The 27,656-nt window shown below is 45.7% G+C and overlaps 1 protein-coding gene across 1 annotated transcript in view; it reads right to left on the reverse strand.

The window, feature by feature from the left end:
* The window catches only part of LOC102692300 (protein TANC2), a 224,997-nt gene that overhangs the window by 41,968 nt on the left and 155,373 nt on the right, over positions 1-27,656 (reverse strand). The window contains 4 exon segments of the mRNA XM_069185670.1: positions 5,943-6,191; positions 6,964-7,153; positions 11,777-11,925; positions 22,208-22,324. Coding sequence (XP_069041771.1) covers positions 5,943-6,191; positions 6,964-7,153; positions 11,777-11,925; positions 22,208-22,324 — 705 coding nt within the window.

The raw sequence follows: 27,656 nt of genomic DNA on the forward strand, positions 1-27,656 counted from the left end.
ACTCATGCAAACAATTCAACGCTCTTTCTTCTCAGAGCTCAAAGCATCACTTCAATACCATGCTCTACGCAAGACCCCCTTCCTGGCTTGGATCCAAAGATGCGCATTTTGGTCCCAGAGAACTGGCACTCTCAAAAAAGGAGATCAGAGAGGCAGCGGGAACTTGCAGGCACGCTTCACTCTTTCTAAAAATTCCAACGAAACGAGCAGGCCAGAACCGTGATGGGGCTTTTTTCATAGCAGCTTCTCGTCGAGGTCAGGAATTCCACGAGCAGAGGAGCAGCTGTTTTGCGGAGGACGATTCCGGGACAGGCGAGGAAGAAGCATTGCTCAAAGAGGTGAGGGCAGGGGAGGCACTGCCCTACTCCTAGGATCCTGTGTCCTCGCCCTGTCTGCCAGGGCAGTGCAATCCTTGTAAAACGGCGGGAAAAAAAACGACATCTGGACCTCTCAGAAGGAAGAGGGAAGCTGAAAAGCCTTGCTGGGAAGGGTTCCGAAAGGACGACCTCATTCCTCTCCTCTCTCCTTCCTTCCTTCCTCTGCTCAAGGTCTTGCGCGACCGCGCCGGGGTCCTGTGTCGGCGTTTGGAGAGCTGACAGATGTGCAGGCCCGGGCTGGGGGGGGTGTCAGGGGGCCCGAGCTGCAGGCGCTTGAGGAGGATGTGGACCAACAATGAGGAGTGAGTTAGGCACCAAAAATAGAGGGAAGACAGCAGCTGGGAATGCCAGTGGCGGCAGGGATTTGGAGAGGAAGGAGAGGCAGAGTAGCACTGGGTGTTGGGGCAGTGCAATTGTCGGGGCGGGGGCACAAACACACAGACCCGTCTTGGTTAATCCTTCCGTGCTGATGCGGCGTTCGTGCCAGGCCTTCAGAGGAGGAAGGACTTTTCCGAACCCTTTCTTTTAGTATTGAAACTTAAAACCTGCTGAAGGGGAGCTGCTGCTGCCTCTGGAATCACGACTGGGAACAAAAATAAAAACTGAGGCCGAAACTAACCACAAAAAACCTGCCCAAAGCGTGGAACCCATTTCCCTGCTCCGTAGATCTTCCATGGTGTTTTAAAAGAAGAACAGTGTGGTTGTCTTTCTCAATGTCTTTGCTCAGAGATCTTTTAATACACAAAAATATTAATGGAGATCTGCAATGCAGCTTCCCACTTTCATTGGCTAGGGTTTTCAGTAAGCCCATGCCTTCTATCATCGCTAGGGCATTGAGAAATGACAGTCAGGAAACTAGGCATGTGAAGAGATTGGGATCAGAAGGCTTTTTTGCTTTTTAATGAGAGCACATAAGCCTTGCTGCCTTTGAGCACAGCTATAACTTGTTTCCAGCAAGATCTCTACTTTATATTACTGAGACTGGGAAAGGAGCCAGCACCCACAGTATACATTTAGATATACATATCTAATGGTAGAAAGACTTTTAGCAGAGTTTGCAGTAATATGTTTTGAACAGGGAGATCACAGCTAGTTTTTGCAACTGAAATGGAAAATTTAGGTGCTTATTTCTTCATTTGCCAGGGACACAAGGGCAGTATCTGGGAATTAGTCAATGTTATAGATTTATTCTTATTCTACGATGGGGGAATCGTCAGTAAGGCCTGTTCTCAAAATCAATAAGATTTTGAGATTTTCAATCAATTGATGAGGGAACCTCAACACTTCTTTTGATTTCAATTCACTAACTGCCTTAACAAAAATCTAATAAAGCTTCAGTATTCCTGAATCCTTTGTTTGCTCTAGAGTCTTCTGTCTCATTATTGTGTATGATTAGCTGATTAGTTATTACTTTATGTCCTTATTGATGTTAATTTGTTTATGTAATTTGGAAAATTGGAAAATTGCTTTTTTTCAAATAAGGAATCTCTAATTAGTTTTACATGTGATTCTTTTGTAAACTGGAAAATCTGACTGGTGAAACACAAGGCTCACTAAACGCTCTCCCAGACTCGTGTCATTTAAACTGTTCAGGCCACAGCGCGTTACAGAATCAGCTCCAGATGCAATGTGGTTCTTTCTGACAGAAAGATAAGCTTCAGGAGCCAGTGTTGCCAGATAAGGCAGAGGCTGCCATCACTGATATCAGCAGGGCCAGCCTCTGCTCCAGGTAAGAGCTTTTACTGACCGAGTCATTCAGGAGCAGATCTGTGGGTTTTTAGAGCTATACAAATATATTGTTACTTGTACATTTGCTGTATTAAATCCAGGCTGAAAATTTCATATAGCACATCATCAAAGCTATTACTAAAGCATTTTTGCACTGCTTAACTATAAATGGCTAAAAAACCAGAACACTTAAAAAAATAAATCTGTTCCCGTTTCCCTTAAGTTAATAAGCTAAACAAAGCAGTGGCCAAACACACCACTACTTGAACTTGGGACAGGAGCTGAGAAACGTATCACACAGGGAAGCAAGACAGTGATCCTTAGAAAAAGAAAGAGAAAGAATGACCATGAGACTATCAACTCCAAATATGAACACAGATAACTTTTCTCATCTGGTGCCCTATTAAAGTCCTGAGGGCTCCCCACACGGTCCTCACCTGAACGCCCTGATTAGGACAGTTAACCCAAACCCCCCCGCCCCCCACTCGCACTGTCAGCAGACGCTGGTAACTTCCTCTTGGCGAGGGCTCAGACCATCACAGAGTTGTGTCAGGAGACCATTTACTGCCATTGGGGATCAGGAGATTCGATATTCTCCACTGCGGCTCTGCAGGTCCATAACCTTCCCTCCTGCAACCCATCCTCAAGTGCTGTAGGGGATCGACACAGCCCTTAACAAAGCAGCAGTTTCCTTTTCATCTTCATCCCCTGTCCGGGTCTCCCAAAGGTCATGAACAGTATTTCTTAGACTCTTTGCGAGCCGTTTCCTTTTCTGAGATTTCTTCACCACAACCCTTACTGTTTTTAAAACGGGAAAGTAAAAACAGCCAAAAAAGGAGGCTCGTTTCACACTTTGCAGCTGAACCCAGAAAAAAGAGGAAGGCAATCAATCAAGTGGATTTGGACAGACCAAAAAAATGTTTTGCTCCTTGCAGGAAGTGATGATCAATGAGCTGTTCATGCCAGCAGATTCTCTTTTGTCTTTGCTTGGGAGTTACAACGATGAATGAGAAACACATGTGCACCACATAAACAACGAGGGGACAAAACAATAACAGAGGAAAAATGGCTACCTACCATTCTCCAGAAATCTGATTGATTTTTTCACAGCTGAATACCCTGTGGTGCTTACAGTATAAAGTCAGCCAGCCTTTGCAATTAATTGTATCACTGGGAACAATGAAACTTCACATAGAACATGAACTGGGCAGTTGAGTGCAGATAGTGCACACCACACCACAGTTCTTCATCATCATCATCATCAACATGGCCAGATGCTTGCAAGAGCAATGGAAACAGCTGCACAGAGCTGTCCTGGAGCTACCGTCCACAAATGCCCAGTGGTCTACAGTGCAGTTTCCCTCAATACATGTGTTTTAATAAGTCAGCTGACAGACAGTAAGCACCTGTACTAATTACATCCTGTATTGAAATGACATGGAATAAGAATGTGAAGAACTATCAATTTTATATAAACTGAATCAAGTCACTTGGTGGGAATCACAGAACCAAAACCCTAGAAATCTGAAGATGTTTCAGTTAACTTCTGCCTCAGGACAGCAGTCTGTATTCATCTGCAATACAGTGAGCATATTTAACATATTCTAAAGGGCACTTGAAGATGCCCTTTGTAATTAAGGGTAAGAGAAAACTGTGAATGACTTAACCTTGGTAAAAATATTGACACCACAAGAAACATTATTAATAGGAATACTGTATCTGCTTGACAGAATGGGCCCAAGGTTGCAATGGTTTTTGTGGAAGGTTAGTCCTGATCATGTTTTTGTACTTGCAACAAAAGGAAGAGTTTAATAGACTGTTGCATTGTAGCTCAAAAGCTTTTCAGAAAGCAGCTTTTCAGGAGGACTTCGTGTTCACACGTTTTCAGCGAGCTGAGAGCCAATCCCTTTATCAGCTCATGAAACACCAGACAGGCTCTAGAAGCACCCAAGTCTGGCACACGTCTAACACAGGAGGGATTAGATGACTCCCACTTTTCAGACCGAAAAGTACAGTGAAGAGGATGCTTTAAAATGAGTTCAGAAGAGGCTTTATCTTTAAAATGCTGTGAAGGTACATACTGTATGGCTTTTAAATTGTGTGTTTTACAGTAAAACACAACAACGTTTTTTTAATCTAAACACCTCTGAGCTGCAACAGTCTAACCTGTTTCAGATCCCATGCCTTCAGCAAAAAGCAAAATTAAAAATGAAATGACCCTAGTACGATGGAGAAATTCTTTTCAAAGGGCAGTTCTCAACAGTCCACAGGTATTGTGCTGCCAAGCTGGCTTCGGTCCTGGAGACAGACTACAAACGGCAGCACCGGGCCGTCTGACACAAGGCAGGTCAGACGTGAGCACAGACAGTCCCCTTAGTCATGACGCCCACCTGCTGGCCAGCAGGACTCTGAGCAGGGGACAGCAGGACGGCAGAGAGGACCCGAGAGACAGGCTGCGCGGAGACAGCAGTGATCCTTCTCCTGTCCAAAACACAGACTGCCACGCTTCAATTCCCTGCTTCTCTAAAGCACATCAAAAACAGAGGCCCCTTCCAATCACTTTAGGAGTACGAGGATTTGGATCTCTTCTTTGATTTAATGCTTTGTGACATCGAGAGTTTAGGCCTTTTGGAAGCAATGCACTTTGTGACCAGGACGCCGGACGGCGCTGCAGTCTCCAGACTCCCAGCTCCTCCCAAAAGTGGAATAGTTCTTCTTAAGTAACAGTACTGCCTCTAGTCCACAAGACACCAGCCTTCCACTGCCCGCTGTCTTTTTTTACTCACGTAAATGTTCCCACGGGAGTCTGTCCACTAATGGATGTGTTCAAGTCCCCCTTACTGCCGCAGTGCCTGTAGTGGCTCCCATCGCCGCCACAAGAAAATCCCATCTGATAACGGCCTCCTGCGAAGCGCCTTCGTACTCCACTGACTCCGCCAGAGCAAGAAATCAAAACAATGGCAGGAAGTACTGCCTTTTGTTACCAGGCCCCTGGTGGGGGGTTTTGCAAACAAACCAAAAATGCATTGTTTCTGCGCTTTCGAAAGCTCTCTTGCGAGCTGGCCTGCGCCTCGCATCTGAACGGTGCAATTAAAGGGGACCGTAATGAAAGGCTCTCCTGACACTCCTCAAAACTGCTGAAGGATTGTTCAGCAAACATGTGATGATACCGATGAACTAGGCAAAATAAATTAAACCTTAAAACCTACATGCAGGGAAGCCCACAGTACGATGCTGTTTTCAGCCACAAGGCAAAAAAAATTAAGAGGATGAAGGCATTTTGGGGTTTTGGTTTTCAAACTTTGTTCAATCGGGAAACCACAGGGTCTGATTGTTTCTTGCACAGGAAATGTTCGTCATTGCTGTCTCAACATCTGAACAGCTAAAAAATGTCTGTTCCTTTGCAATGCCAACCTTTTCTTGCTCCCCTGCTGTCCCTGTACGCGAGGGACAGCTGAAAGGCCGATGGGCCACACCGCGTGCCCGTCTGTATTACAGAAAGCATGCACCTGAAGAGGGGGGAGCACGCTGGCGCGGCGGTTGGCATTGCTGGGGCCCTCGGTTCGATTCCGGACCTGGGGTGCTATCCGTGTTTGGATGCTCGAGTTCTCTCCCCCCAGTCCAAAGACATGCTGGTGAGTTAATTGGCTGGCCCCGGTGTGCGTGGGTGTGAATGTCTGCGATGGTGTCTGTGCGTGCCCTGTGACAGCCTGGCGTCTATCTGCGTCCGCCTGCGCCCTGCCTCGCTGGGAGAGGCCCCGGCTCCCTGGACGTACCTGGAGCAAACCCGGCCCGGACCCGGGGCTGGGTGGACACAGCAAGAGCAAGAGCACTCACCTGCCACGGAGTTTGGCCGGGGCATGAGGTAGAGGGGGATGGACTGGACGGAGTGCGAGGAGATGGTCTCCAGGCTGCGCTCTGGGATCTTGTTGAGGCTGTAGGTGGAGGCGGTCATGTTCTCGTCCACGCGGTACAGGCAGGAGTCCATGCCCGACTTCTGGGACTGCCAGGGCTTCAGGTTGCCGCGGGAGCCCTCGGCGTACTTCCCTCCGCGCTCCACGTTCTCCGAGTAGCTCGTCAGCGTGGCTGGGGGCAGGGAAGGACACCAAGCGCTCACTACAGCAGGGCGCTCCAGGCTAGCACCCTGTGCACAGGGGGGCACCAAAGACCCCTGCGCACTTGCCGAAATCCACCGCGCTGTTAACCCTGGTGGCACAGCAGTATCCTGAGCAAAACATAAGACCTATCCTGTCTGAAGTCTCCCCTAACTGACTTTGTCAAAAACCCCAGTTCGCTAGGTTTTCCTCATTCCTGGCCAAACTGGGAACCACCAGCTGGACTTACTGCTACAGTCCCTGGACCATCCCGGGAGGGGGAGAGGACCACGTCCGCATTCTTCAGAAACGTGCGGCCTCTCCCACTCGGTCCCACGGAACCTGCCGCAGACTGGAGGCGTGATCATCACACCTGGCTGGCCACGGGAGCTGCGCCCGTGTGGCAGGCAGAGAGCAGACACTGTCCAGAGCTCACCCAGCAGCCCAGGCGGTGATCAGAGAGCTGGGTGCCACATCCAAGAGCTTGATTACAGTCAGCTAATAATGTAGTTCATGCAGAATCTGCAAAGTCTTTCAGTGGGTTCTCAACGGACTCTCTTCCTATAGTCCAGACATTGCTATGCTATTTGATTCCTGCTCTAGCCTCTGTGTGACTGACGCTTAAGTTGCATCTTAGCTCCGAGGATCTTTCGGAACACTGGATGTGATAAAAGACACTGCAGAAGAGCAAGTCATTGGAGCTGAAACCTGGATGAGACTTTGCACGGAGCAAACCCAGACTGTGGAGGACGGAAAAGGCTCACCGATGATGCCGCTGTCCCGGCTCTCCAGTGTGGAGGTGGGGCTGGTGACGGTGCCGTAGGCGCAGTCCTTGCTGCTGGGGTTTCCGGGCGGCGCGGGCGGCAGGGTGGAGCAGGGGCTGCTGGCCGGGGGCGAGGCAGTGCTGCTGGTCAGGGTGGAGCAGGGGCTGATGCGCTGGGTCACTGCCGAGCTCTGCAACCAATGGCACAACACCGTGACGCACAGCGCAAAACCACAGCGGCGACTCTTCCAGAACATGATCCATCCACCCGCTCCCTCACGGCTTGTCCAGTTCAGGGGGGCGGGGGAGCCGGAGCCTATCCCGGCCACCACGGGGCGCAAGGCAGGGTACACCCTGGACAGGACAGTGGTCTGTGACAGGGCACACACTGACACAAACACACACACTCACACCAATTTCCCTAAAAGCCAATTTACCCACCAGTACGTTTCTGAACTGTGGGAGGAGACGGTGCACCTGGTGGAAACCCATGTAAACACGGGGAGAACATACCAACTAAAAGATTCAAGAAAATGTTAAAACCTGCATTCTCTTTTGGGGAAAAAAATTTTTTTTCATCTGCTTCTTCTCAGCCTTTCCTTTCAAAACCCAAACAGCTGTTCTCAAGGTTCCTGGCTTTTTCCGGTGTCTGGTGCTTGAGCACCTGTGTAATTCAGTGTAAAGATGTGGCCCTGAGCTGATGTGAGCACCGCTGACCTAGCACTGATTAATACCAATACCATTCACACAGCCTGAGGAAGATCCATCTTCATTCATTGCCCCTCTCCCCTCCCCTGACACGACGCTGTCAATTACCCAAACAGGCCGGCATCTCGGCAATTTTCATTATCGCCCCATCCGGCTCCTGACATTTCCCAAATGAGACATGTTAGCCCTGTACACGGTGTGTTAGATTTGCAGATTGCGGATCATTTAAATGAAAAATGTTCCAGTCACAGCCGGTGCCTGCCCATTCCCACTGCCCGGAAAGATAGAATACAATATCTCGTTCCTATTCCCACCCAGCCACGTGCTCCGAATCCCAAACACAGATGGGCCTTTTCAGGTAAAACTAAAGAAGCTTCCATGCTTTCTCAAAAGAACAAACTGTATAATGCAAATTACCTGATAAAGAACATCTTTATACACATAAATTCTATCTGTTAAATACTATATTAGACTGTAAACAGGTTGCTTGAGCAACAGGTTAAGACAATCAGCAAATTTCAGAAAAAAGCAGACCAAGATCAATGTCTTCACATACAGACCTACTCCATACTAAAGCAAGACCCCTGTTCATCAACCAGAGAGACAGCCTGCCTGCATCCAGATATCAAGGTAATTGAGTTAGCTGTTTTGTGCTTGATATTGTGTTGTCACACTAATAATCTCTCTCCATCAAAGCTGAGTTTAATAAACAAAGCCTCTGCATTTGCCTTCGTCACAGTACAGTGCTGATGTGGTGTCCTGCGGGTTATGAACTGCTCTATGTGATGCTATGCTGTGTTTCCTGGGAATCTATAGACATTTGATTGCGATCACATTGCCCTGGGACCCAGTGTCTAAGGATTGCAAACCTTGTTTTTCAGAAACAAAGAAGTCTGCAGAGACTTCATTCCATACACTAATGTTCTATGAATGAAACTGATACTGTACTTCTGTTTTGTTAATCAAAAATGTTAACAGCTTTACAAGGATGAGTATATTTGTAATGCAATTAGATATGCAGTAACACTTCAGATGTTCACATGGAATGCACATGGAGTAAAAATGTATTCACAAGCTATTTGTATTACTTCCCTTAGTCTTAGCGAATTAATCAGGAACAGACACATATTGTGAAGTTTTAACCCAAACAATCTTTTGGCTGAGATGGACCTAATGATAACATCAAACCCGAGGCTAACAGATGGAATATCCATTGAGAGTGAAGCAGAGAACTAGACAACATTTTCCAGGAAAACAAAGACAGGAAAACAGCTTTCCGGCCATATTCATCCAACCAGTTCAATAAAGAGTATGTAAAAAAATGTCACTAAACTGTCCACATGAGATGCAAACTAGAGTGGAAATGGTTACAGACGTGATTTAAGTAACGTGACAGTGGTTGGAGCGGACGTGTTCACAGCGATTACAATCAGTTCGTGTGAGTTTCGAGTCTAAGGTTGGCTATTGTCAAAGCTGTATCCCCCCATGCTGCTGCCCTGATTCTATCTCAGCCTAAGGTGTTTACTGAAGCTGCAGGTCAAACACAGTGACAGCAGACAGTTGTGTGGAGGCTGGCAGTGACAAGCTTTGCATGAGAAACAGGCACAACCAGTTACTGCTGCCCTCTATTTCTATCAAGCAAGACCCAGCTCGTTGGGAGACAAACAGGCCTGTTTACAACTGCTTCTGCTCATCAGAAAGATAAACAAAACGGAAAAGACTATCTGGTCTGTTATCCTGACAACCGCTGCCATAAAAAAACCCTCCCGCAGGCCGGTTTGTCTGAAGTGTTTATGGTGAAGGCAATCTCGTGATCCTTTCCTGGCTGGTGGGCACGCGGCACTGCTGCTGGAGCGGTACGGCTCTTCGCCTTTCAGGCAAAGGGGTGCAAACCCTCCACACTCCCCAGTGAGCTCAGGGTCTTATCTGATGGTCGGTTCACTTTGAAAGGCAGGAGATTCGATAGAACACTTGACTGTGGCAAACCAGCAACGCACGGTTTCTCTTTTACCTGCAAGCATGTCTCAAAGAGATTTCCAAGAGTTCCAATGGCGAAAGGAAGCTAAAGGTCTAGACTGTTAGTGACAATTTACAACTGAAACAAACCATCTTGTTGTTGTTATTTTTGTTTTTACTTTCTCAGCCTTGAACAAGGCAGCAAAGTCCGTATGGGCCTTAATAAGAAGAAACAATAAGGGGAAACCAGTGGGTTACAAAATGTCTGGACATTGCCATGAAATACGGGCAAATAAACATAAAAAATTAGCTTTTTGTGAAAGCTGCCAATCTGTAGTGGAGGGTTTCAAATAAACCAATGACAGATCCAAGACTGATTCCCATGATCCAGGCACCAGGGGCATGTGCCTTGGTCCTGCCACTATCCAGCGGTGACCAGGACTCCCCAGACTGGGGTCAGTCAGCCAGTGTTCTCCCAGCTCCTGGAGAAACAGAGACTCCTGCAGCTTCCTGTGCCCCTGTGTGCTAGCAGTGATGTCGGTGAGGGACTCGCCACTCCTCCAATCAGCACCGTCCCCATCGGTGGGCTGCTGTGGAACATGGGAGGGGGAGGGGCAAGAGATGCAAGGCCTGATGGGAGCCTCTCTGCCCAATTGTCGCTGCACAGGTACCGAACCGGCTGCTGCAGGCTGAGACAGAACGGCAAAAAAAACTGGCAGGGTAACAATCCCTTCCCGATAAAAAATATTTCCTGGAAAACGAAATACAAGTGCAAAGATGGCGGCGGACGCGGCCGAGACAACGGAGATATTCAGCTGCAGCGCCCAGGGCACATGGCCGGGGATCTGCAGCTCCGGCCTCGCCAGCCCCCCTAGGCGGGACGAGCGGAGGTGAGGGGCTTAAGGCAGGGAGCTTGACGCCGGGCCAGGCCCGTGCTGCTCAGCAGACGAGCCGGGCGGAACCTCAGCAGGGCCAAAGAGCAGGTTTCTGTTTCTCCAGGTTTCCAGGGGAGGCGGACTGTGCCGAGTCCACCTTTGCAGAGGGCAATCGCAGTAATCTGAACTCTGCTGGTTTGAGTTTGCCGTGCGCTGTTGGCGGTCACATGTTCTGTATTTCAAAGTACTGTTGCTCGTTTATAAATCACTTTAAAAGCTCAGTGACATCTTGATTTAGTTTCACTTAGAACCCCACACATAAAAAAATCTCTTGCTCACGGCCTGACACTCTTTGACAGCCCTTTCAGCAAGGTTATGAGAAATGTACATATTCAAAGGCTTCTAATTGGAAACTGAATGTTTTCTTAACAGAGACCACATGCAAGTAGAACTTGGCAGAGTCACATGGCTTAACCTCAGTTAGCCCGGAACCTTTCCTTCTGCGTGACTGCAACACGTTTGACTCTGGACTGATTTTCAATCTCCATCTTAAATCTTGCCTGCTGTGCAGTGGATCAGATCTGTAAAGGGTTGTTTTGCGTAACAGCGATTCAAGAGGCTCCCTATAATATCATTAAAGGATGAATTAAAGTAGGTCTTAGCCTTTTGGGGTGGCAGAGTGTAGTACTGGTAGGAGTCTGGATTGCTGGTTGCAAAGTAATGGGTTGAAATCCTAGGTAAGGACACTGCGTCTGTACCCCTGAGCAAGGTCATTTATTCAGATTGTTCCAACCCCAGTACCAAACTATGAATGTAAAAAATAGGTTAACCGTGTGCAACACGTTGGAGGACTGGGGCTTCTGTGTGGACTTTGCATGCCCATGTGGATTTCCTGTGGGCTCCGTAGTTTCCTCCCACCTTCTTAAAATGTGCAAACTTGCAGTGGTGTCAGAGAGAGACGTTTTACTGCACAGAGCCGCGCTGCAAGCTCTGCAGGAGGGCTAGCACATGTCAAAAGGCCCCGAGAGGTGGGCGAGCCAGAGGAGAGGGTCCACAGCTCCTGACCCTCCCTGTGCAGTACGGGAGATACAGCCATAAAGGCAAGTTTCTAAGTAGCATTTCTGAATTAAAATAAGAAATTCCAAACAAGAGGAAACTGAGAACAGCAGCATCAACAAAATCTCAGCAGGTGGACATGGCAGCACAGAGCTGGTGGTGAGGGCCAGGCCTCTGCTGCACAGAGAGGGACTGGGCGTGGGAGAGAGGGGGCTGTACCTGGTTCTCATCCTGCTCCTCCATGGTGTACTGGGCTCCGGGAGGCACCTCGCTCACTTTCTCTCCCAGCAGGAAGCCCAGGCGCGTCATCAGGGTGTTGGCAGCCTCATCCACCGAGGGAGGGGGGCCCAGCTCCTGGTTCGACTCCCCTGGGAAGAGGGGGAGACGGGACACAGTCAGCCAGGATAAATCTGCGTGAAGTGTCTGGATTACAATCAGGAGACACTGCCAACACAAACACCAGGGGGCGCCAGTGAAATGGCCTCTGGACTTTCTTGATATATGCTACAGAAGCTCAAGTGAGCTCAATAATAACAACAAAAACAATAATAATAATAATAAAAAACTCATCACCATCATCATCATCTGAGATTTTAAAAACAAAAGTTTGCGTTGGTTGAATTCTGATCAGTATATAGCCTGTCATTTAATATATTTAGGCCTTGGGATTTTTGTGTTTACCAGCAACATACTTACCTTGAAATAGTAACTTTCAGTTTTGAAGATCAAGTGATTCTGGTTTTATAGACTAATAAGACGACACTTAACATACCACCTTTATTATCGGCTGTAAAACATTTTTCAGGACATCTCTTGCTCAAAAACATAAAAGCGCTCCAATGAAAAAATAAATTACATTAGGATTCTGCAGAAATAAAATGCTGGTGAAAGAGCAGAAGTCAGCAATTTCACTGCTGGAAACACAAATAAGGTGAAACAGTTTATTAGACATCTAAGGTTACTGGAGCTGACCCTTGTTCCATCATCAGCATGGCTGTTTTGTTATGAAACTGGATACAGTGGTACATCATGCAATCAAAAATAAAAACTGAAAACTTCAAACCTAATTTATACTTCTAATAAAACCATATAATCATAGTGTTTATGATATTTTCCTGCTACACGCTGACATAATCATTTGTTGACTTAGGGGAAGTTGTTCTTATAACTTATTTTTCCCCTGTTTATGTTCCACACATGAAGTGCAAGTGATAGTTACTCTGTGCTCCTTGCCCAAGTCAGGATGCACACCTCATTGGTTATTAATCTCCAAACTCAGAAGTTTCTTAAGACCAATCACACCATCGCTGACCACACAGAACAAGCAATCAGTCACTCAACTTGCCCACTCTGCTCCACCAGCTCCTAAAACCAAAACGTAACCTGCCCCTCCAGACAATCTTTGAAAAGATCTTTCTGGCATCAAGATCCACTTGTTTATTTTTTTGTTCTTTGGGGAGGCTAGGAAGGGCTGCAGATTTCTAGGCTTTAAATACCTCCCTCAGCACACAGGTGCTGGAGAGTCCATTAAGATGACGTAGGTCCAAAGGCAGACTTGTAATGCCCAGGCTGCAGTAGAAATCTCTTTCAGCACATGCAATAGGTCATGAAAACCCTCGATTGCCCATTAGGTTAGGTAAGGCTCAGTTGCTGTCACGCTTAAAGTGATTGAAGTGAAAAGTCAAGTGAATCACCATGCTGATGTTCACAAGCGTAGTTCCAGTCGTAATCATATTGGATATTAAGCCACACTGGCACTGAAAGACTGTAACTGAGCCTCTCCTAAGCCTGACCATGGCACACTGTCTTGTTATTTAAATCCAGATTAGCTGTGGGTACACCTTGAAGACAGCGTGCCTCTCAAGAAGACCTTAAAATTTACCCGAATGACACACACATCAACCAGAAAGCAAAAAAAACAACAACAGAGGCTCTGCTGGCAGAGACGACAGACCAAGTCTTGAGAAGAACTGTAAAACTGTGTGGGGAAAAGTTTCTCCTGGCCATCAGAGTGCAAAAACAGCCACTTTTTAACCACTGTCGATTAAGGGCGCAGAGCGGCGAGGCTGCCTGGTATGTTGGTTTTCCCTCTGTGCGCTCTGTCGCAATACGTCAACTTCAGGAACAACGCAGAATCAGCACATTCCTTGGCAAAATCTTCTCCCGGCAGCTTGGAGTGAGAAGCTGCACCAGGAGGAATCCCGCAGCCTGACGGCACAGAGGACCTGAGTTCCCACAGAGCCAGGTGCCCCAAGAGGAATTTCAGCAACCTGCCGCTGCCAGATCCTACTCCTCCGGCAGCCAGGAGGCTGGATCTCAGCGAGCGCCCACACACGCGCCGATACTGGTGTGACTGGAGTGCTGGAGAAGAGCACAGCTCGACCGAACCGGCCCTCTCGAGTACAGACAGTGTTGAGCGAGCGAGGGGGTGTGCATGGGGGTGCGAGCTCTAACAGAGTAGGGAGAGGGAAGGAAGCCATCTCACCCACCTCCCTGTCTCCAGCTGTTTGCAAGGCGTGTGCGGAGGAAACACACCTGCAGGAGCGGAGAACAGGGGTGGGATTTCCAATTCTTACAACACAGCTCAGCTTGCAAGCAGGAAGGCGTGAGCGTGACTACGAGGAAACTGTAAACCCAAATCCAAGAGCCCTTTGCTGCAACTTCAGAACGTTTCGATCTGAACAGCCCACAAGCGTGCAGTACAAACATTTCCATTCCTTCGTCACTCCTAGTATTTATCTTAAAAGACAGTTCTTAGAAATGTGGTTTTATATATTCCCATGTGCTGCTAGGAATAGTGTATATAAAGAACCCGTATTTGTTCTTCACATTTCCACCATATTAGCAACTGTGTGATTTAGCAGGCTTAAAAAACATTTAAAAAGGTTTTGTGTGCTGGCTAAACAAAAGCCAAATCTGGACTTCAGGGAGTCCTGGACAGTGATAAGGAACAGAACATTTTTTGGAAAACATGATCATTTTCCTTTTAAAGACTTATAAGCACCTTTAAAGGGAAAATGCACAAACTCACATGGAATTCTAGTTTAAGCCTCAAGGCTTCAGGCTTATTTAGAAAAATAAATGTGGACATATCTCAGGATGCAGGATGAACAATTCCCCCTTCTGAATCTTACTGAACTCTTGCTGCCATTTCTAGGACCTTTCCACCTATTTCATCCTTAAGTTACCACACAATCGGACCAGGTCTCCTAATTAAAGAGGGCATCCAATTTATATAAGATTTAAAAACACACCATCCCGAAACACAAAGCGCACATCTGGGAAAAGCACCTTCGAATATAGGAAATCCAAAGACGTACCAAGTTAATCAACCCGAGTCACAAAACTGGTACTCAACACTAGTCACAAAAGCTGCCAAAGTCTGCTTCATTTGTTCTTATTTCATGTTTTGATTAAAGTTTCTTTCTGTAATTCTACGTATTAACAAAATTATTGAATAAAACTTACATTAGGCTTTCAAGGGCTAAGAAGAGTGGCCCTTACATAAAATGGGGACGAACACACTGAACATGAAAGATTTAATATACTTGTAACTTAAAGGTGCTAAAGGCTTGTTGCTCTGAATCTGTCAGTCAAAGTCATGTCAGGAAACAAACAGTCCTGCCTTGGAGATGTCAGATCTAACACCCCGAGTTCACCAAGGGCTTTACTTTAAAAGAAGGATTAATCTTAAAAAGAAACCTGTCTTTTATGAAAGAACGCAAATATCTTCAGACAGCTTGCAGACGTGTGTGATGCTGAGAGGAGAAGGAGTAGCTGTCCTCCTGACTAATTATTCGCAAAGCTGGGTGCAAAATCTTCAGGAGACCAACCAGAAGAAACTTGTGGGAGGATTAAGGAGCCTCTTTATCAGAGAGAAGATGAAATGGGTCAAATGGAAAAAGAGATACACCAAAATATATTGCTGAAAAAAGCTGAACCAAATGACAACCGAGCACAATAAGCCATTTTCAGGGTTTAGGTTTCCACCAGCATAACACCACACAGCAGAAACACCGAACAACTGATGCACTTCAGTTTCTTTTAACAAAGCTCAGAATTCAAGAAAGGAACAGTCTACCAAACTACTTTAACTTCCCACAGCCAATTCACTGTACAGTACTTTTCAAGACAACAAAAAAATTCTAAAAAAAGTAACCTGTCAGCTACCAGAACAGCAAAAGGGGGTTAACTTTCCCTTTACTATAACCAGCTTTTCAGCTTTCTGAGCTCGTTTTTTTCTTTTGAAGGGTATGTGGAAAACAAGCTGCTGAATGGCACACCGCTGACCGCTGGGCAGGGCAGGGCAGGCCTGACCGGATTAACAGGTAACACGTCCAGGGGTCGGGCAAGCAACCCACCTGACCGGTCGAATTCAACACGCCCTCAGCCCAGCAGATGGCCGAGGCAGCACCTGCTGCACTGACGCGCTTACTAACAATCAATTTCCTTAAAATTAGTACCTGAAGCAATGGCCGCGATACTTTCTGAAGTGCAGTGGAAATTTGTTTTCTATCCATTTCAACCATGTTTTTCTCCTCTTGGCATCTTTGCCGGGATCTTGTTCCTTTCCTCCCACACTATTCCACCTCCTGCTCCTGTGCTTCCCTGACACGGGCTCTGCTGGATGTGCTGGATGTGCCGCCTGGAGCCGCCCTGAGTAAAGAGTGGTGCAGCTATTGGACAGAGGCAGCCACGCTCACTCCAGCCTGCAGCCGATGCTAGCAGGGAGACAGTGGAGCACGTAGCAGCCGGTCCTGCCTGAGAGCAGGAACAGCAGCCCTCGGGCACAGACTGGAAGCCCTGAGGCAGTTGACTAATCAGACCATTCTAAATACAAGACAGGAGAATGTTCACATGCTACAGCCAGGCTCTGTGTCTCCGAAGGTCGGTAGTGTCTTGGCCTACAGATATCAGACCGAGCCTTGCAATCACTGCAATCACTTTGTACTATGACCGTGTGCAGTATTTATTAATGAGACATACGTGTACAGCAAAAGTAAGAGACTAGATATTAAATCCATCTTGCTCTTTTGATAGTGAGTAGCTTCTTTTTCTGAGGATCAAATCCAGACAAACCAGGAACGATCCCAAGGAAGCTGCAACATAAACATGGCAGGGCGGCTTGTTCCCGACACCCACTAACCTCTGTGTAGAGTGCACACTATCAGTGGTCCTAAATGTGCATTCTCCTTTTTCTCACTTTTTTTTGTCAGGTCTTTGTTTCAAAGTTGAAGCAGAAATTAGTCTTGGCTTTTAAATTGGATTTTAAATATGTGCATTTAGTTTCCTTGTGTTCTTGATTAAAGCACGGAGGATACTTCTGAGCCTCCTTCCTTTGTTTCTGCAAGCAAACTGCCCACGGGGAAGAGTGATCAAAGACCAATGCACTGTGGTCTGGAAGTTTAGAGAGAGAGCACAGGGGTGGCTGGACATCCATGCTCCTGGCGTCTCTAGAATGCAGGACACACGCAGCAAAGACGCGTTTAAACACCAATGTGCATTAACTGCAGGTCTGTATGGCTGTCAGAAACGTTCTCACTCACTGCCTGAGTGCCACCTGCGATCTCCACTTGAGGTAAGGCTGGCAATAGCCCAGAATGCTGAATTTTACCCCTCTCCTATTTTTGTATTTTTGCAGTATATAAAACAAAAGACCAACAGCAACAAACAGTAACAATAGAAGAAACAAAAAACATTTCACCAACACCAACAGTCCACAGCAGGATACAACGAGAGCCTAGCAAGTCATTGTGTCAATAACCCACCGGGCTGTATTTACCCCAGATCTTACATGGGAACCTGCTAGTCTTTTTTCAGGTTATGAGATGTTCTGTTAAGATCTGCTGAAAATGGCAATTATAGTAACAGGATTATATCTCATTGATTACAATTTCCCCTGGGACACTGAAAATGTACAGATACAGCAGACAACAACAAAAAAAAAAAGATTAGCGATACTTAAATTTATTTATTTTTCTCTTCCTTTGAGAAAACCTCGAATTTTCACAACAAAATAACAAATAACAACAAAGGCTTTTTATCACAGGGGAAGGGAATAATATTCTGCCTAGAAATGGAAAAAAAAAAACTACATTATGTTGCGAGCAGCAGCCTTAGATTCCTCTGCTCTTAAATGGGAAGACGGATGGTTGTCATGGAAACTATCTGCGCGCTGTGGAATGCTTTCCTGCTCTCCGAATCCGCCTCTCCCTGGCTGTCCACGAGCCTGCCTGCGAGTCTCTCAGGAGAGCCAACTGCTTGTCAGGGACTGGGGGAGAATGCAGATAATTAATCCGTTAACATTACTGTAATCCCACTATCCCACTCTCAGGTAAAACCGGCCCAGATAATTAAAAGGCCATCCGCCCCCCCCCGGTGTCTGGGGGCTACGCTAGCTTTCTGTAGTCGTCGACGGCGACAACGTCCGCGAGTGTCAGGACACGCCAGACACCATCTGCCATCTGCTTTCTCTTGAGTGTCTTAGTGGCGGCTTGGAAAAGCCCACGGCCATCAAAAAACACTTCTCCCAGGATTTTTCCCCCAACGGGCAAATCAGAAAGAAACACAAGCAGGGGATATTTACCGCTAGCAAGATCTGACTGTGAAGGTACACAATGTGCTGAACAGCACCTGGATGTACTGGTTACTGAACATTCCATTCTGACACGGTTTCCCGTGTTGCGATTATTCTGTATTGTTCTGCATTTTTGAACCTGTCAAAACTAAGAATTTCTGGTGCTTTTTTGGATTTCTCAGAGATCACCTGCGGAAAGGAGACATGAAATTCACATCCGACAAAGTTTATGCGTTCCACAAGTAGTCCCTCGGGTCCTCCGGGGTAGTTTTTCCCTTCCAGCTATTCTCCACTTCTGGCCAATTCTGAGCTGTGTCCTCAATTCTGGACTTTTGAGGATGTGATCGGAATAGTTTTCGCCACCCAGCAACCAAAAACAAGTGGAACCCCCAGCCATCTCTGGGCCTGTTCTGAAGAACTACGGCTGCTCATCACCACCCCTACCCAAAACCTACAGCATGTTGGCCACCTACCCCCTCACGCCTCACTAGATGAACTAGAGCCACACCTGATGGCAGAAACGCCTCACTGCGGCTGCTCAGGTCAAGACTCCGGCTACTGTTTCACTAGCTGTGGTGCGAATAAACAACGTGGCGAATTTGTGCCATCAAACGCACCCGACCGCACTTTCTGTGCCAAACCACCTTAAGTACAGTATATGAAAATGGTTGCAGGTGTGAAATAGCTTTAAAAAGGTTTGGTGCAGGAATCACAGTGACAGCCCATTTTAATTCTATACAGCGAATGCTGTCTGGTACTGCCTGGAGCAATTTCTTGCCATTATTCTGTTGCACTAACCACAGCTTCTCAGACCCTGGACCCCAAGATTGCAGCGTCTGTGGCTTTCATCACAGTCTGGAGAAGACTAGTGTCCTGATTTAGCGCATTTAGTCCTAAATGGCACTAGACAGTAAATCAGTCACATCAAGCAGTAGCATCAAATTTAGCTAACTGTCAGAAGCTCTGCAAGCTGGGCCCAGGAAGTCAGAACGCAGACTTTTGTATTATTCCTCTATACCACACAATGCACGTTGATTCTCCACTATCATGAGGGGTTTAATAGTTGTGTCAAATCTCATATATGAAACCAACAGTAAAGAGGCAAGAGATCCTTGGGGAACTAGTGAAATTCTGGTACAGGTACATTACACCTGGACAGATTTCTCCCCCGTGCCTGACACTAGCTGAGCTCATTTCCTGCCTCCTTCACCTCTAAGGCTGTACCCTCGCTGTGTGGTGTGCCCTTGTGCACTGCAACACAGAGACACCTGCCTGCGACAAGCAGAACTGCAATCATGTGTACTGAGGAAGATCACACTGCCTGCTAGTTCTATAGAGTTCTGTAAAGTAAAAGTAAACAAGCTCTAAGCACCAGGGAGGTGAGTGACACACAATATTGGAACAAACCAATAAGTTATGTCTGACAGTCAGTGCCAGATGCTTACACTACACAGATCAGGAGTAATTCCTTTTCAAGCAGAAGAAAAGGGAAAAAAAAAACAAATCAAACGAAAACTGTATACGTAAGAAGAGAACATGCCATACAAGCACCCTGAGGAGCATTCATCATTATAAATGACTGTCATTCAAGACTTGCCAACTTTCTGATCTTACCAGGGAGTTCAAGCAACAGCTTCCTCAATGCTTCCTCATGCAGTGCCTGCCTCTCAGTGAGTCAGCCCCTGAATCTCAGCGCAGAGCAGTGGTTTCTCCTCGGCAGAGTTACTGGCTCAGAGTCCACCGTAGTGCAGAAGAGCAGAGAGCTCCGTCCGAGTCATCTCTTAATTACGTTGACATCTTCCATTATCTTTTTTTTTTTAAATAACGTGGAATCTCCATTTATTGTCCTTTTGATGCTCCTTCTCAGTTTGGAGACATCTGCTCTTAATCAGCTTGATCCAGAAGGTTTAGACTGCAGGTTTACTCAGAAAGCCTGCCTTTCACAGATGACATTTTCTTCCATCTGTAATCATGTGCATTTTCGATCAGTGATCCACTCTTTTTCACATGCCATTCTGAGAAAGAGTTCCAGCTTTCACTTAAATGGTAAATTATGCCAGAGTGGCTGCTGTACCATGCTAACAAAGCCTACCTGTTAGTGGCACTCTGTAGTTAAGCTAATCATTTCTCAATACAGGACTGAGAAATAATTTCATGACATTTAGTGCAAGTTCAATCCAGGCTATGTTTCTTCTTCCTTCGTGAAAGTGCCAATAGAGTAGAAATATTCAGCATGTGATAAAAAAGAAAACTATAAAATTTGTATTAACAGTGTTGTTTTCTATCATGAACAAAAGCCAAGAAAAGCTTTAAGAAGCACAGAAATGAGTCCTGTAAAATACTATACACTAAGAACCACTGGAGAATAATGAATCCATCGGAGTCATGTCCGTTTCACATGAAAAAAAGGAAAAAAGCAATTATCACAAAACTCGCAAAAGCAGGCACTGCTCAGTATCGAAGTCTACTTGCTGTAAAATCCCAGGAAAGGGTCAATCATGTTTTAAATGGTGGCGGTTTACATTCTTAGAAAAAAAAACCTGAGAAAATATGCTGACTCAAGAACGCAATTCTAAGCCCTGCAGTGCATTGAACGTCTCATTTAGATTCCTTCTTCTGTCATGACAGAACTGCAGCAGCCTCTGGATCGCTGCCTGTCCCGTTTGCGCTATCAGCACATATGGGAAAAGGCAAACCAAAACTCGTATCTCACCGACATGGCATGGATACTTCAGCTGCTATGCAGATTTGAAGAAGAATTAGATTAATACGGGGGATTATTGGCTTTAAGACTTAAAGAGAGGAGAGACTGTTGGAAAATGGAGAAAGGAGAGTGCTGGGAGAAAAATAATCCTGGGTTTGGATCCTGTTGGGGTGCCCCCCTGTGTGGAGTTTGCACGTTCTCATGTTCACGTGCATTTCCTCCGGGTATCCCCCCACCTCCTGAAGACACAGTGGCGACGGCCTGGTGTCCCATCCGGGGGTGTAGTCCTGCCATTCAATTCCAGAGGAATCTCACTGTGGGCGCTCAACGAGACTTAGCCATGACCCAAGTAGAATCTCCACCCCTCCACCGGCCACTGCCACTCCTTGTCCAAGAGCACCGGTTTCTACAGGAATCCTTGGAAATTCAATGGAAGTTTTGGATGCTGGGCAGCTTTTGTCTTCTTGCTTACTAGTCCTACTAGACCTCCTCAAGGAAAATGGGCTTTCAAAAGCCATGTGAGATGCCACCCTGAGACTGAGCACCGGGCAAGTACAATAGCTCTACAGCACGGCCAGCCCGAGTGGGAGGCACCCCAACACTGTTTCGGACACTGCACTGACAAGAGCCCAACCTGACCCATGCTCACACGAGACTGGAAAGACAAAGCACAGTGGAGGAAAAATGAACAGAACACAATTCAATCTCTGTACTGAACCACAATAAACAAACGATTTGAAAAAATCCACAACCGCTACGGTTTTGAGTTATTCATTTGCATGTCTGTGCACAGGTTGTAGAAAACCTCTCTACAGAGAAACGCTCCTGTTTGCAGAAAGCTCTGGCCAAGACCTTCCTTGTAAGCCTACCCATTACACAGGACACGTTTAATACCATCAACTGATCCAGACTGAAGGAGCTCTGCCTGTAACACTAATTCCCACCTCTGAAGAACAAGAGAAAAACACAATTCCTTTAAAAATACATCACACGATTTCCAATAAAACATTCTTCTGACCTCGGTGAATTCCAGCTGTTAAATAATATATTTTATGTATACATTTTTCTTTATTCAGAGGATTGAAAAGGGATACTAATACCACAGGATTCCTTAACTGTTACTGGCTTGGATTCTGCAGTAACCAAAAGAAGATGTTAAGATGTTTGCGCGGATATAAGCGTATTTCAGCACAGCACACTGTGGAAGAGGAACTGCCTCTTATTCACTCAATACTGCAACTCAGCATTCTTCAGGACTGCTCAAAGGATGGCTTAAAAAGCAGGAAACACACCCGCACACACAAATAAACAACACAAAAAACAAACAAGACAAGCTTTAAAACCTGACACAACAAGATGGCAGCCTTACCAGGACAGTACGACTCCAGGTCAGGGTTCTGAGCAGGGGAGGTGGTGTGTGTAGGGGAGCCAAGTTCTGATTCAGGAATGCGAGGGCTCTCCACAAACTTTGCTTTCCGCAGGGGGGCTGGGAGAAGAGAGACGCACACCGACAGGGAGACAGGGAGAGAGAGAGAGAGAGAGACACAGAGACAGAGAAGGAGAGAGCGAGAGGGAGAGGGAGAGGGAGAGAGAGAGAGGGGACATGAGCGAGGAGAGAAACAGGGAACAGATGGAAACACTTAACCACAGTGTGTCAGGGAGGCTGGGGTCAGGTTACTGTGCTTGTTGGGCCACAGGCCCCTGGACGGGAGGGATAAAAGGAGCAGAATCTTCACCCCACCCCGCTGCCCTGTGCTGTCTGCGGGACGGGTGGGGGGAAGAGGGTGGGCAGTGGGTGAGGGTTTTCCTTCATTAAATGAAGTTACAGAGCTCTCCTCCAAGATGTGGTCTTTGACACTTTCCGCATCTTCACTTTTCTTCTAATTGTTTTTATTGTGATGAATCTTTCCAACCCTGGCATGCCTTGTGTACCTAACTGGGCTGTTTATCACTGTCTGAAATCTTTATATGCGGTATAAATTAATGTCAAGGATTAATAATGAATGCTCTTATAGTACTAATTGACCCTTCACTTCCACTTCAACTACGTCTATTTCCATGAACACTACTCCAACTGCTACTATGACTATCACACTAACAGCTCTTAGTAATCCTACAGCTAATACTGCTTGTATTCCAAACCATGACCACTGCTACTGTACTAAAACCCAACTGCTACTGAAAGAACTACTCTTTTTACTCTTGCTTCAACTTTTACAAACGTTATCTCTTTCGTTTCTTCTCATCTATTACTACTTAAACAACTGACAATAATACAGTACTGGTCCAAGTACTACTACGAGCAATGGTTCTCTTACGGAAGTGAATTTCACACTCAGTACAGGCTCTCTTTCTTCTATCCTGAATTCAACTACTCCTGCAGTTAGCTCCCTTCCTTCTCCTCCTCTTGCCAACCCTAACAGTAGAGACTGGTGGCAGAGCAATAAATAACACCAGCGGCCTATCTTCTGAAAGGGGATCGAGGAACAGATCAAAGAGGGGTCTGGGATTTCTGTTCACACCGCACCAGCCCATGGCGCAGGAATTTGCCGGACATGGTTTTCCTTATCTGCACACGAGCACCAGGCACCGTGAGCCGAGGGCAACAGAACGGCAGGAAGTGCAGCTGCCACTGTGTGCAATGACACCATGACAATGCACATAGGACAAACCATGACAGGGCACATTCCAGTGGTCAAAAAAAGAAAACATACAGATTGTGCTCAGTGCACATCACTAGACATCGGTGCAGTCTGTTTTTTTTTACCCCTTGGCCAGAAAAGTCTTTTAAAAAATGGGTTGCAAGGGAGAAAGCAGATAGTTGACATGAGACATGAAGATCATCTCTCGTTGATGTTCAAGTGCTACAGTAATCATGGCAGTTCGCCTGCCTGCTGATGACAGCTGAAATGCATTCAGCTCCCATTCAGAGATGTCATTAAAGAGCTCTGATTGGGCAACATGCAAATAAGCAGCATTTACCTGGTCATCAGAAATGTGACAGTCTGGCCTAACACCTGCCTGTCATGTGTCCCCTGGTATTACCATCAATCACACTGCAACTAAACAAACTCCTCCCTCTTCTAATACGACCTAAAAGCAAGCATGACATCACTGTTCAGTATAGCTCTCAATGCTGGCGGGGACCACTGTGCTCCAAGGCACCTTAGCTTCTCAGTAACTGGGAAGTGACTTTATGACTTAATTCCTGTATGTTTCCTCCAGCCCTTGAGCTCTTGCTGCAGGCACTGAGGTTTAAATGCATCTCCAAGAGCTCCGATACAAGATAATCTGAGCTGACACCCATAGAGACGGGAACCACGACTCCTTCCATGCATAGGGAATGCAGACTAGCACCAGAGCAAAACACTGTATGTTCATAGTGAAGAAGAAGGTTTCACCTCCTAAATTATATATTATGTCTGCACTTTGCAAAAACAATAACAGAGGTCCCTCGTGAGCCTTCTCTGTATTATTACTCTCACAGAAGATCTGATGAGACAGTGACATATGTTATAGCTGAACTGCAGCACTTTACCCTGTTGTCTCCTTGTAGGACTCAGCAAACCTGTGAGCACAGGGTGAACAATGAGGTCACTGGTAACACTGGGAAATGACAAGGTCAAATGCTAATCTAGGGACACACAAACTGTTTCAGCTGTTACAATTGGCACTTCTTTAATCATTGTCAGACCATCCCGGATTACAAATAGCTGTGGGAATGATCCACTGTCTACTACCAGTAGATGAGAAAAATACAAACTTAGGAAAAACATGAGCTGGTACTGCATCTGGGAATCTACAGTACATATTAGAAGATTCTTTCCTTTCAACATGCAGGCAGTTGAGAAAATATTCCCTTGAAAAATCTGCTGATTTCAAAAAAAGTTCAGTCGACAGATGTTTCGCTGTTAACTGGCTGCAATTCTCTGCTTTGTGTGCATGCTTGTTAGTGAGTAACCTGTCTACCACGCATCAAGTGATTCTACTGAGCCTGTAGATCTGGCTTTTTAAAGTGGACTAGACATCAAACAGACTATTAATCTACAAGCATGGCAGGGAAGCCACCTTCTTTTCTACTCAGATCCTGTTTGGGGATCTTTCTGCTCCGATCCTATGAATCATGAAGATCTTATGGGATCTTTTCCATGTTAGAAATGTATTGCCATTCGAAGTCCTGGACTTCAATGGGGGACATACGGTAAAGTACATTTCTGCCACTTTGGTCCACAGTGGAACAGGAGGGATCCTCAACAGGCAACACAACCAGCTGCAAGATGCATTGGACAGTCCTGCTCCACCAGGTGCAGCCGCAGTGTTTCCAGTGAAGGATCTGCACTGGCACCCCTACTGAACCATCTGTGAATAATGACGCGTCACTCTGTGTCCTGCGCGAGGCAGCAGGTGATCATTCATAGCAGTGGTGAACGTCACTGGCTCTCCAGCATGTGGAGCAGAGTGGACTCCCTACTCCAGTTGGAAGCAGAGGCATCACCATACAAAACTACAAAAAACAAACAGACAAATAATACACAACACAAATAAAAATACTCAATACAATAGTCCTAGACATTTACATTTACACACATTTCGCTCTGCCCATTTTGCATTTTACAGTATAACGGCAGTCAAAATGGACAAAATAAAACAATACCATGCAGCATGACACTTTCGTACTATACTTACTACACACTTAGAATCGAACAAAAAATAAAAAACTAAAGAAAACTGAACAATTTAACTCGAAAGCAAACAAACAGCTCATTTTCCAGAAAATCTTAAATCCAAAGGAAATCTGAAGGGAGTCAATGCTGTTATTATGCACGGATATGTTAATTCACTAATGTTGTCTTGGACACCGAAGCCTTGATAACTACAGCTCTAGATCTATTTGAATCTAAGAAGCTGTTTTTCACTCTGTGTGGTTCCCTACAGATGATAAGGACTATGGATGGAATCCGACTACAGAGGCTAAGGAAAGATTTTTAATTGAGCAAGCTACTGTATAAGAAAAAGAAGTGGAGTAAAGAAACATTAAAAAAACTCACAGAGATGTGAAGCAGTAATATACACACTATGATAATAGATCACTTCAGAGCTGCAGGACACAAAGAAAAGTCTGAACCAGTTTTCAGACAGAGACAAATGAGGTCTCCATGAAGAACGGCCCAGCCCCCTCCAGCTGTCTGCTCTGTGGAAAGAGCACTCGGCCACTTCTCTGCTTTACACATAATTAAAACTGAAAAAGAAAACACTGCCAACATTATAAAACAGCAACACTAAGCAAACGTGTAGAGGAGTCCCAAGAATACGGAATCTCTGAGGACAAGGATAAGTAATGCAGCCCAATTTGACTCGAAACACAAAACACTCGCACAAGCAACAACTAGTGCAGTGTACAGTCCGCATCTGCATATAACTCATAGTTCAATTTTTAAGTTTCATCCTTCTGCTGCACAAAATACCAAATAAATGAGCCAACTATTAAAAGAAATGCAGATGTTTCTTGCAGCTTTTTTTAGAAACATAAGGAAAGTCTTTCGCTACTCAGGGACTGAAACAGTTAACGGATACTATTTAAATCACAAACATCACAAGAGAACTATGCACTGCGGTTAAAAAAAGAAGAAATAAGAGCTCTAAAATAATTAAATAATTAAAACCAAATCCCCCGAGTGCAACAAATGACATTTTAAAAAAACTTCACTTTACAGGCAGGGTTTAACATATCTGCTTTAGCAGGACTGACACAATGATGGACTGCATCGGAGCCTTACTGCAAATCCATTCTACTAATGAGCTTATGTATATATAAACACACATACAAAAAAAACTGGAAAACTGGAATAAAATTTAGAACGTCCAGAGAGACTGGGAGAGAAAAATGCTTAATTAAACACTTAAAGCTTAAAAGTGTTCAAGTGTTAAAAGCTTTTTTTTTTTCTTGACAAAATGAACAAAGTAAAAACTGATTTCCATCTTAGTTTTCACAGAACCTATCTACATGACCTTTGATTATATACAGTATATGCAGTACTCTATATATACACTGAACCTCCCTGTTAAGTATTGATGGACATTTTACACAGCAATCCTGAGCTGTACCTGTAATTGGGCATCTTACGGCAATACAAACACCTCTAGCCCCCAAAATTAAGAAACCTTTGTGTCGTTCAATGAAAAAGTTATTAACAACTGTCTGCTTTAACATGAGTTTCTTCCTCCAGGTTGGCTGAACTCCTAGCGAATCCTATTTTACTGTATCATGCCTTTTGAGCTCCAGTGATTGAGAGAGACTGCCGAAGCAAAACTTAGGAACTGAAAAAGACAAAGCCATTCCTGGTGCTGGGACACTGTTTCCTTGTACTGGCACGTGGGCTGGGGTTAATAACCTTCATACAGTATCTCTGTGAGCAGCGGGCCACGAGGAAGAAGACCACAACATACAGTACTGCCACATACTGCATGCACAGATAGGGATGGATAAGGAAAGGGCTTTATCATTAGGCACTGGATAACAACACCTTGAACATCAAAGCCATTCTTAGTAAGAAAAAGCACCATGTGCAAGAATGTAAAACATGTGGTCTTCATTAGAACATTCTTTAAAAAAAAACCCCAACAAACATGTTGTGCTGTATCTGCTGCTGGAGCTGCTGTGCTAATGTGGGCTGTTCATTCTAGTTCATACAAAACACATCAATCACTGGTCATCGGTCAGTTAGCTGCGAGTCCTAGCAAAGATGAACAAGCTGCCTGCAGCTGGTTCCTGTTGACCTGTGCTACAGGATGTACAGAAAGAGACAGTTCTGTTGCCT

The sequence above is a fragment of the Lepisosteus oculatus genome, chromosome 28 (assembly GCF_040954835.1).
Source record: "Lepisosteus oculatus isolate fLepOcu1 chromosome 28, fLepOcu1.hap2, whole genome shotgun sequence".
NCBI lineage: Eukaryota > Metazoa > Chordata > Actinopteri > Semionotiformes > Lepisosteidae > Lepisosteus > Lepisosteus oculatus.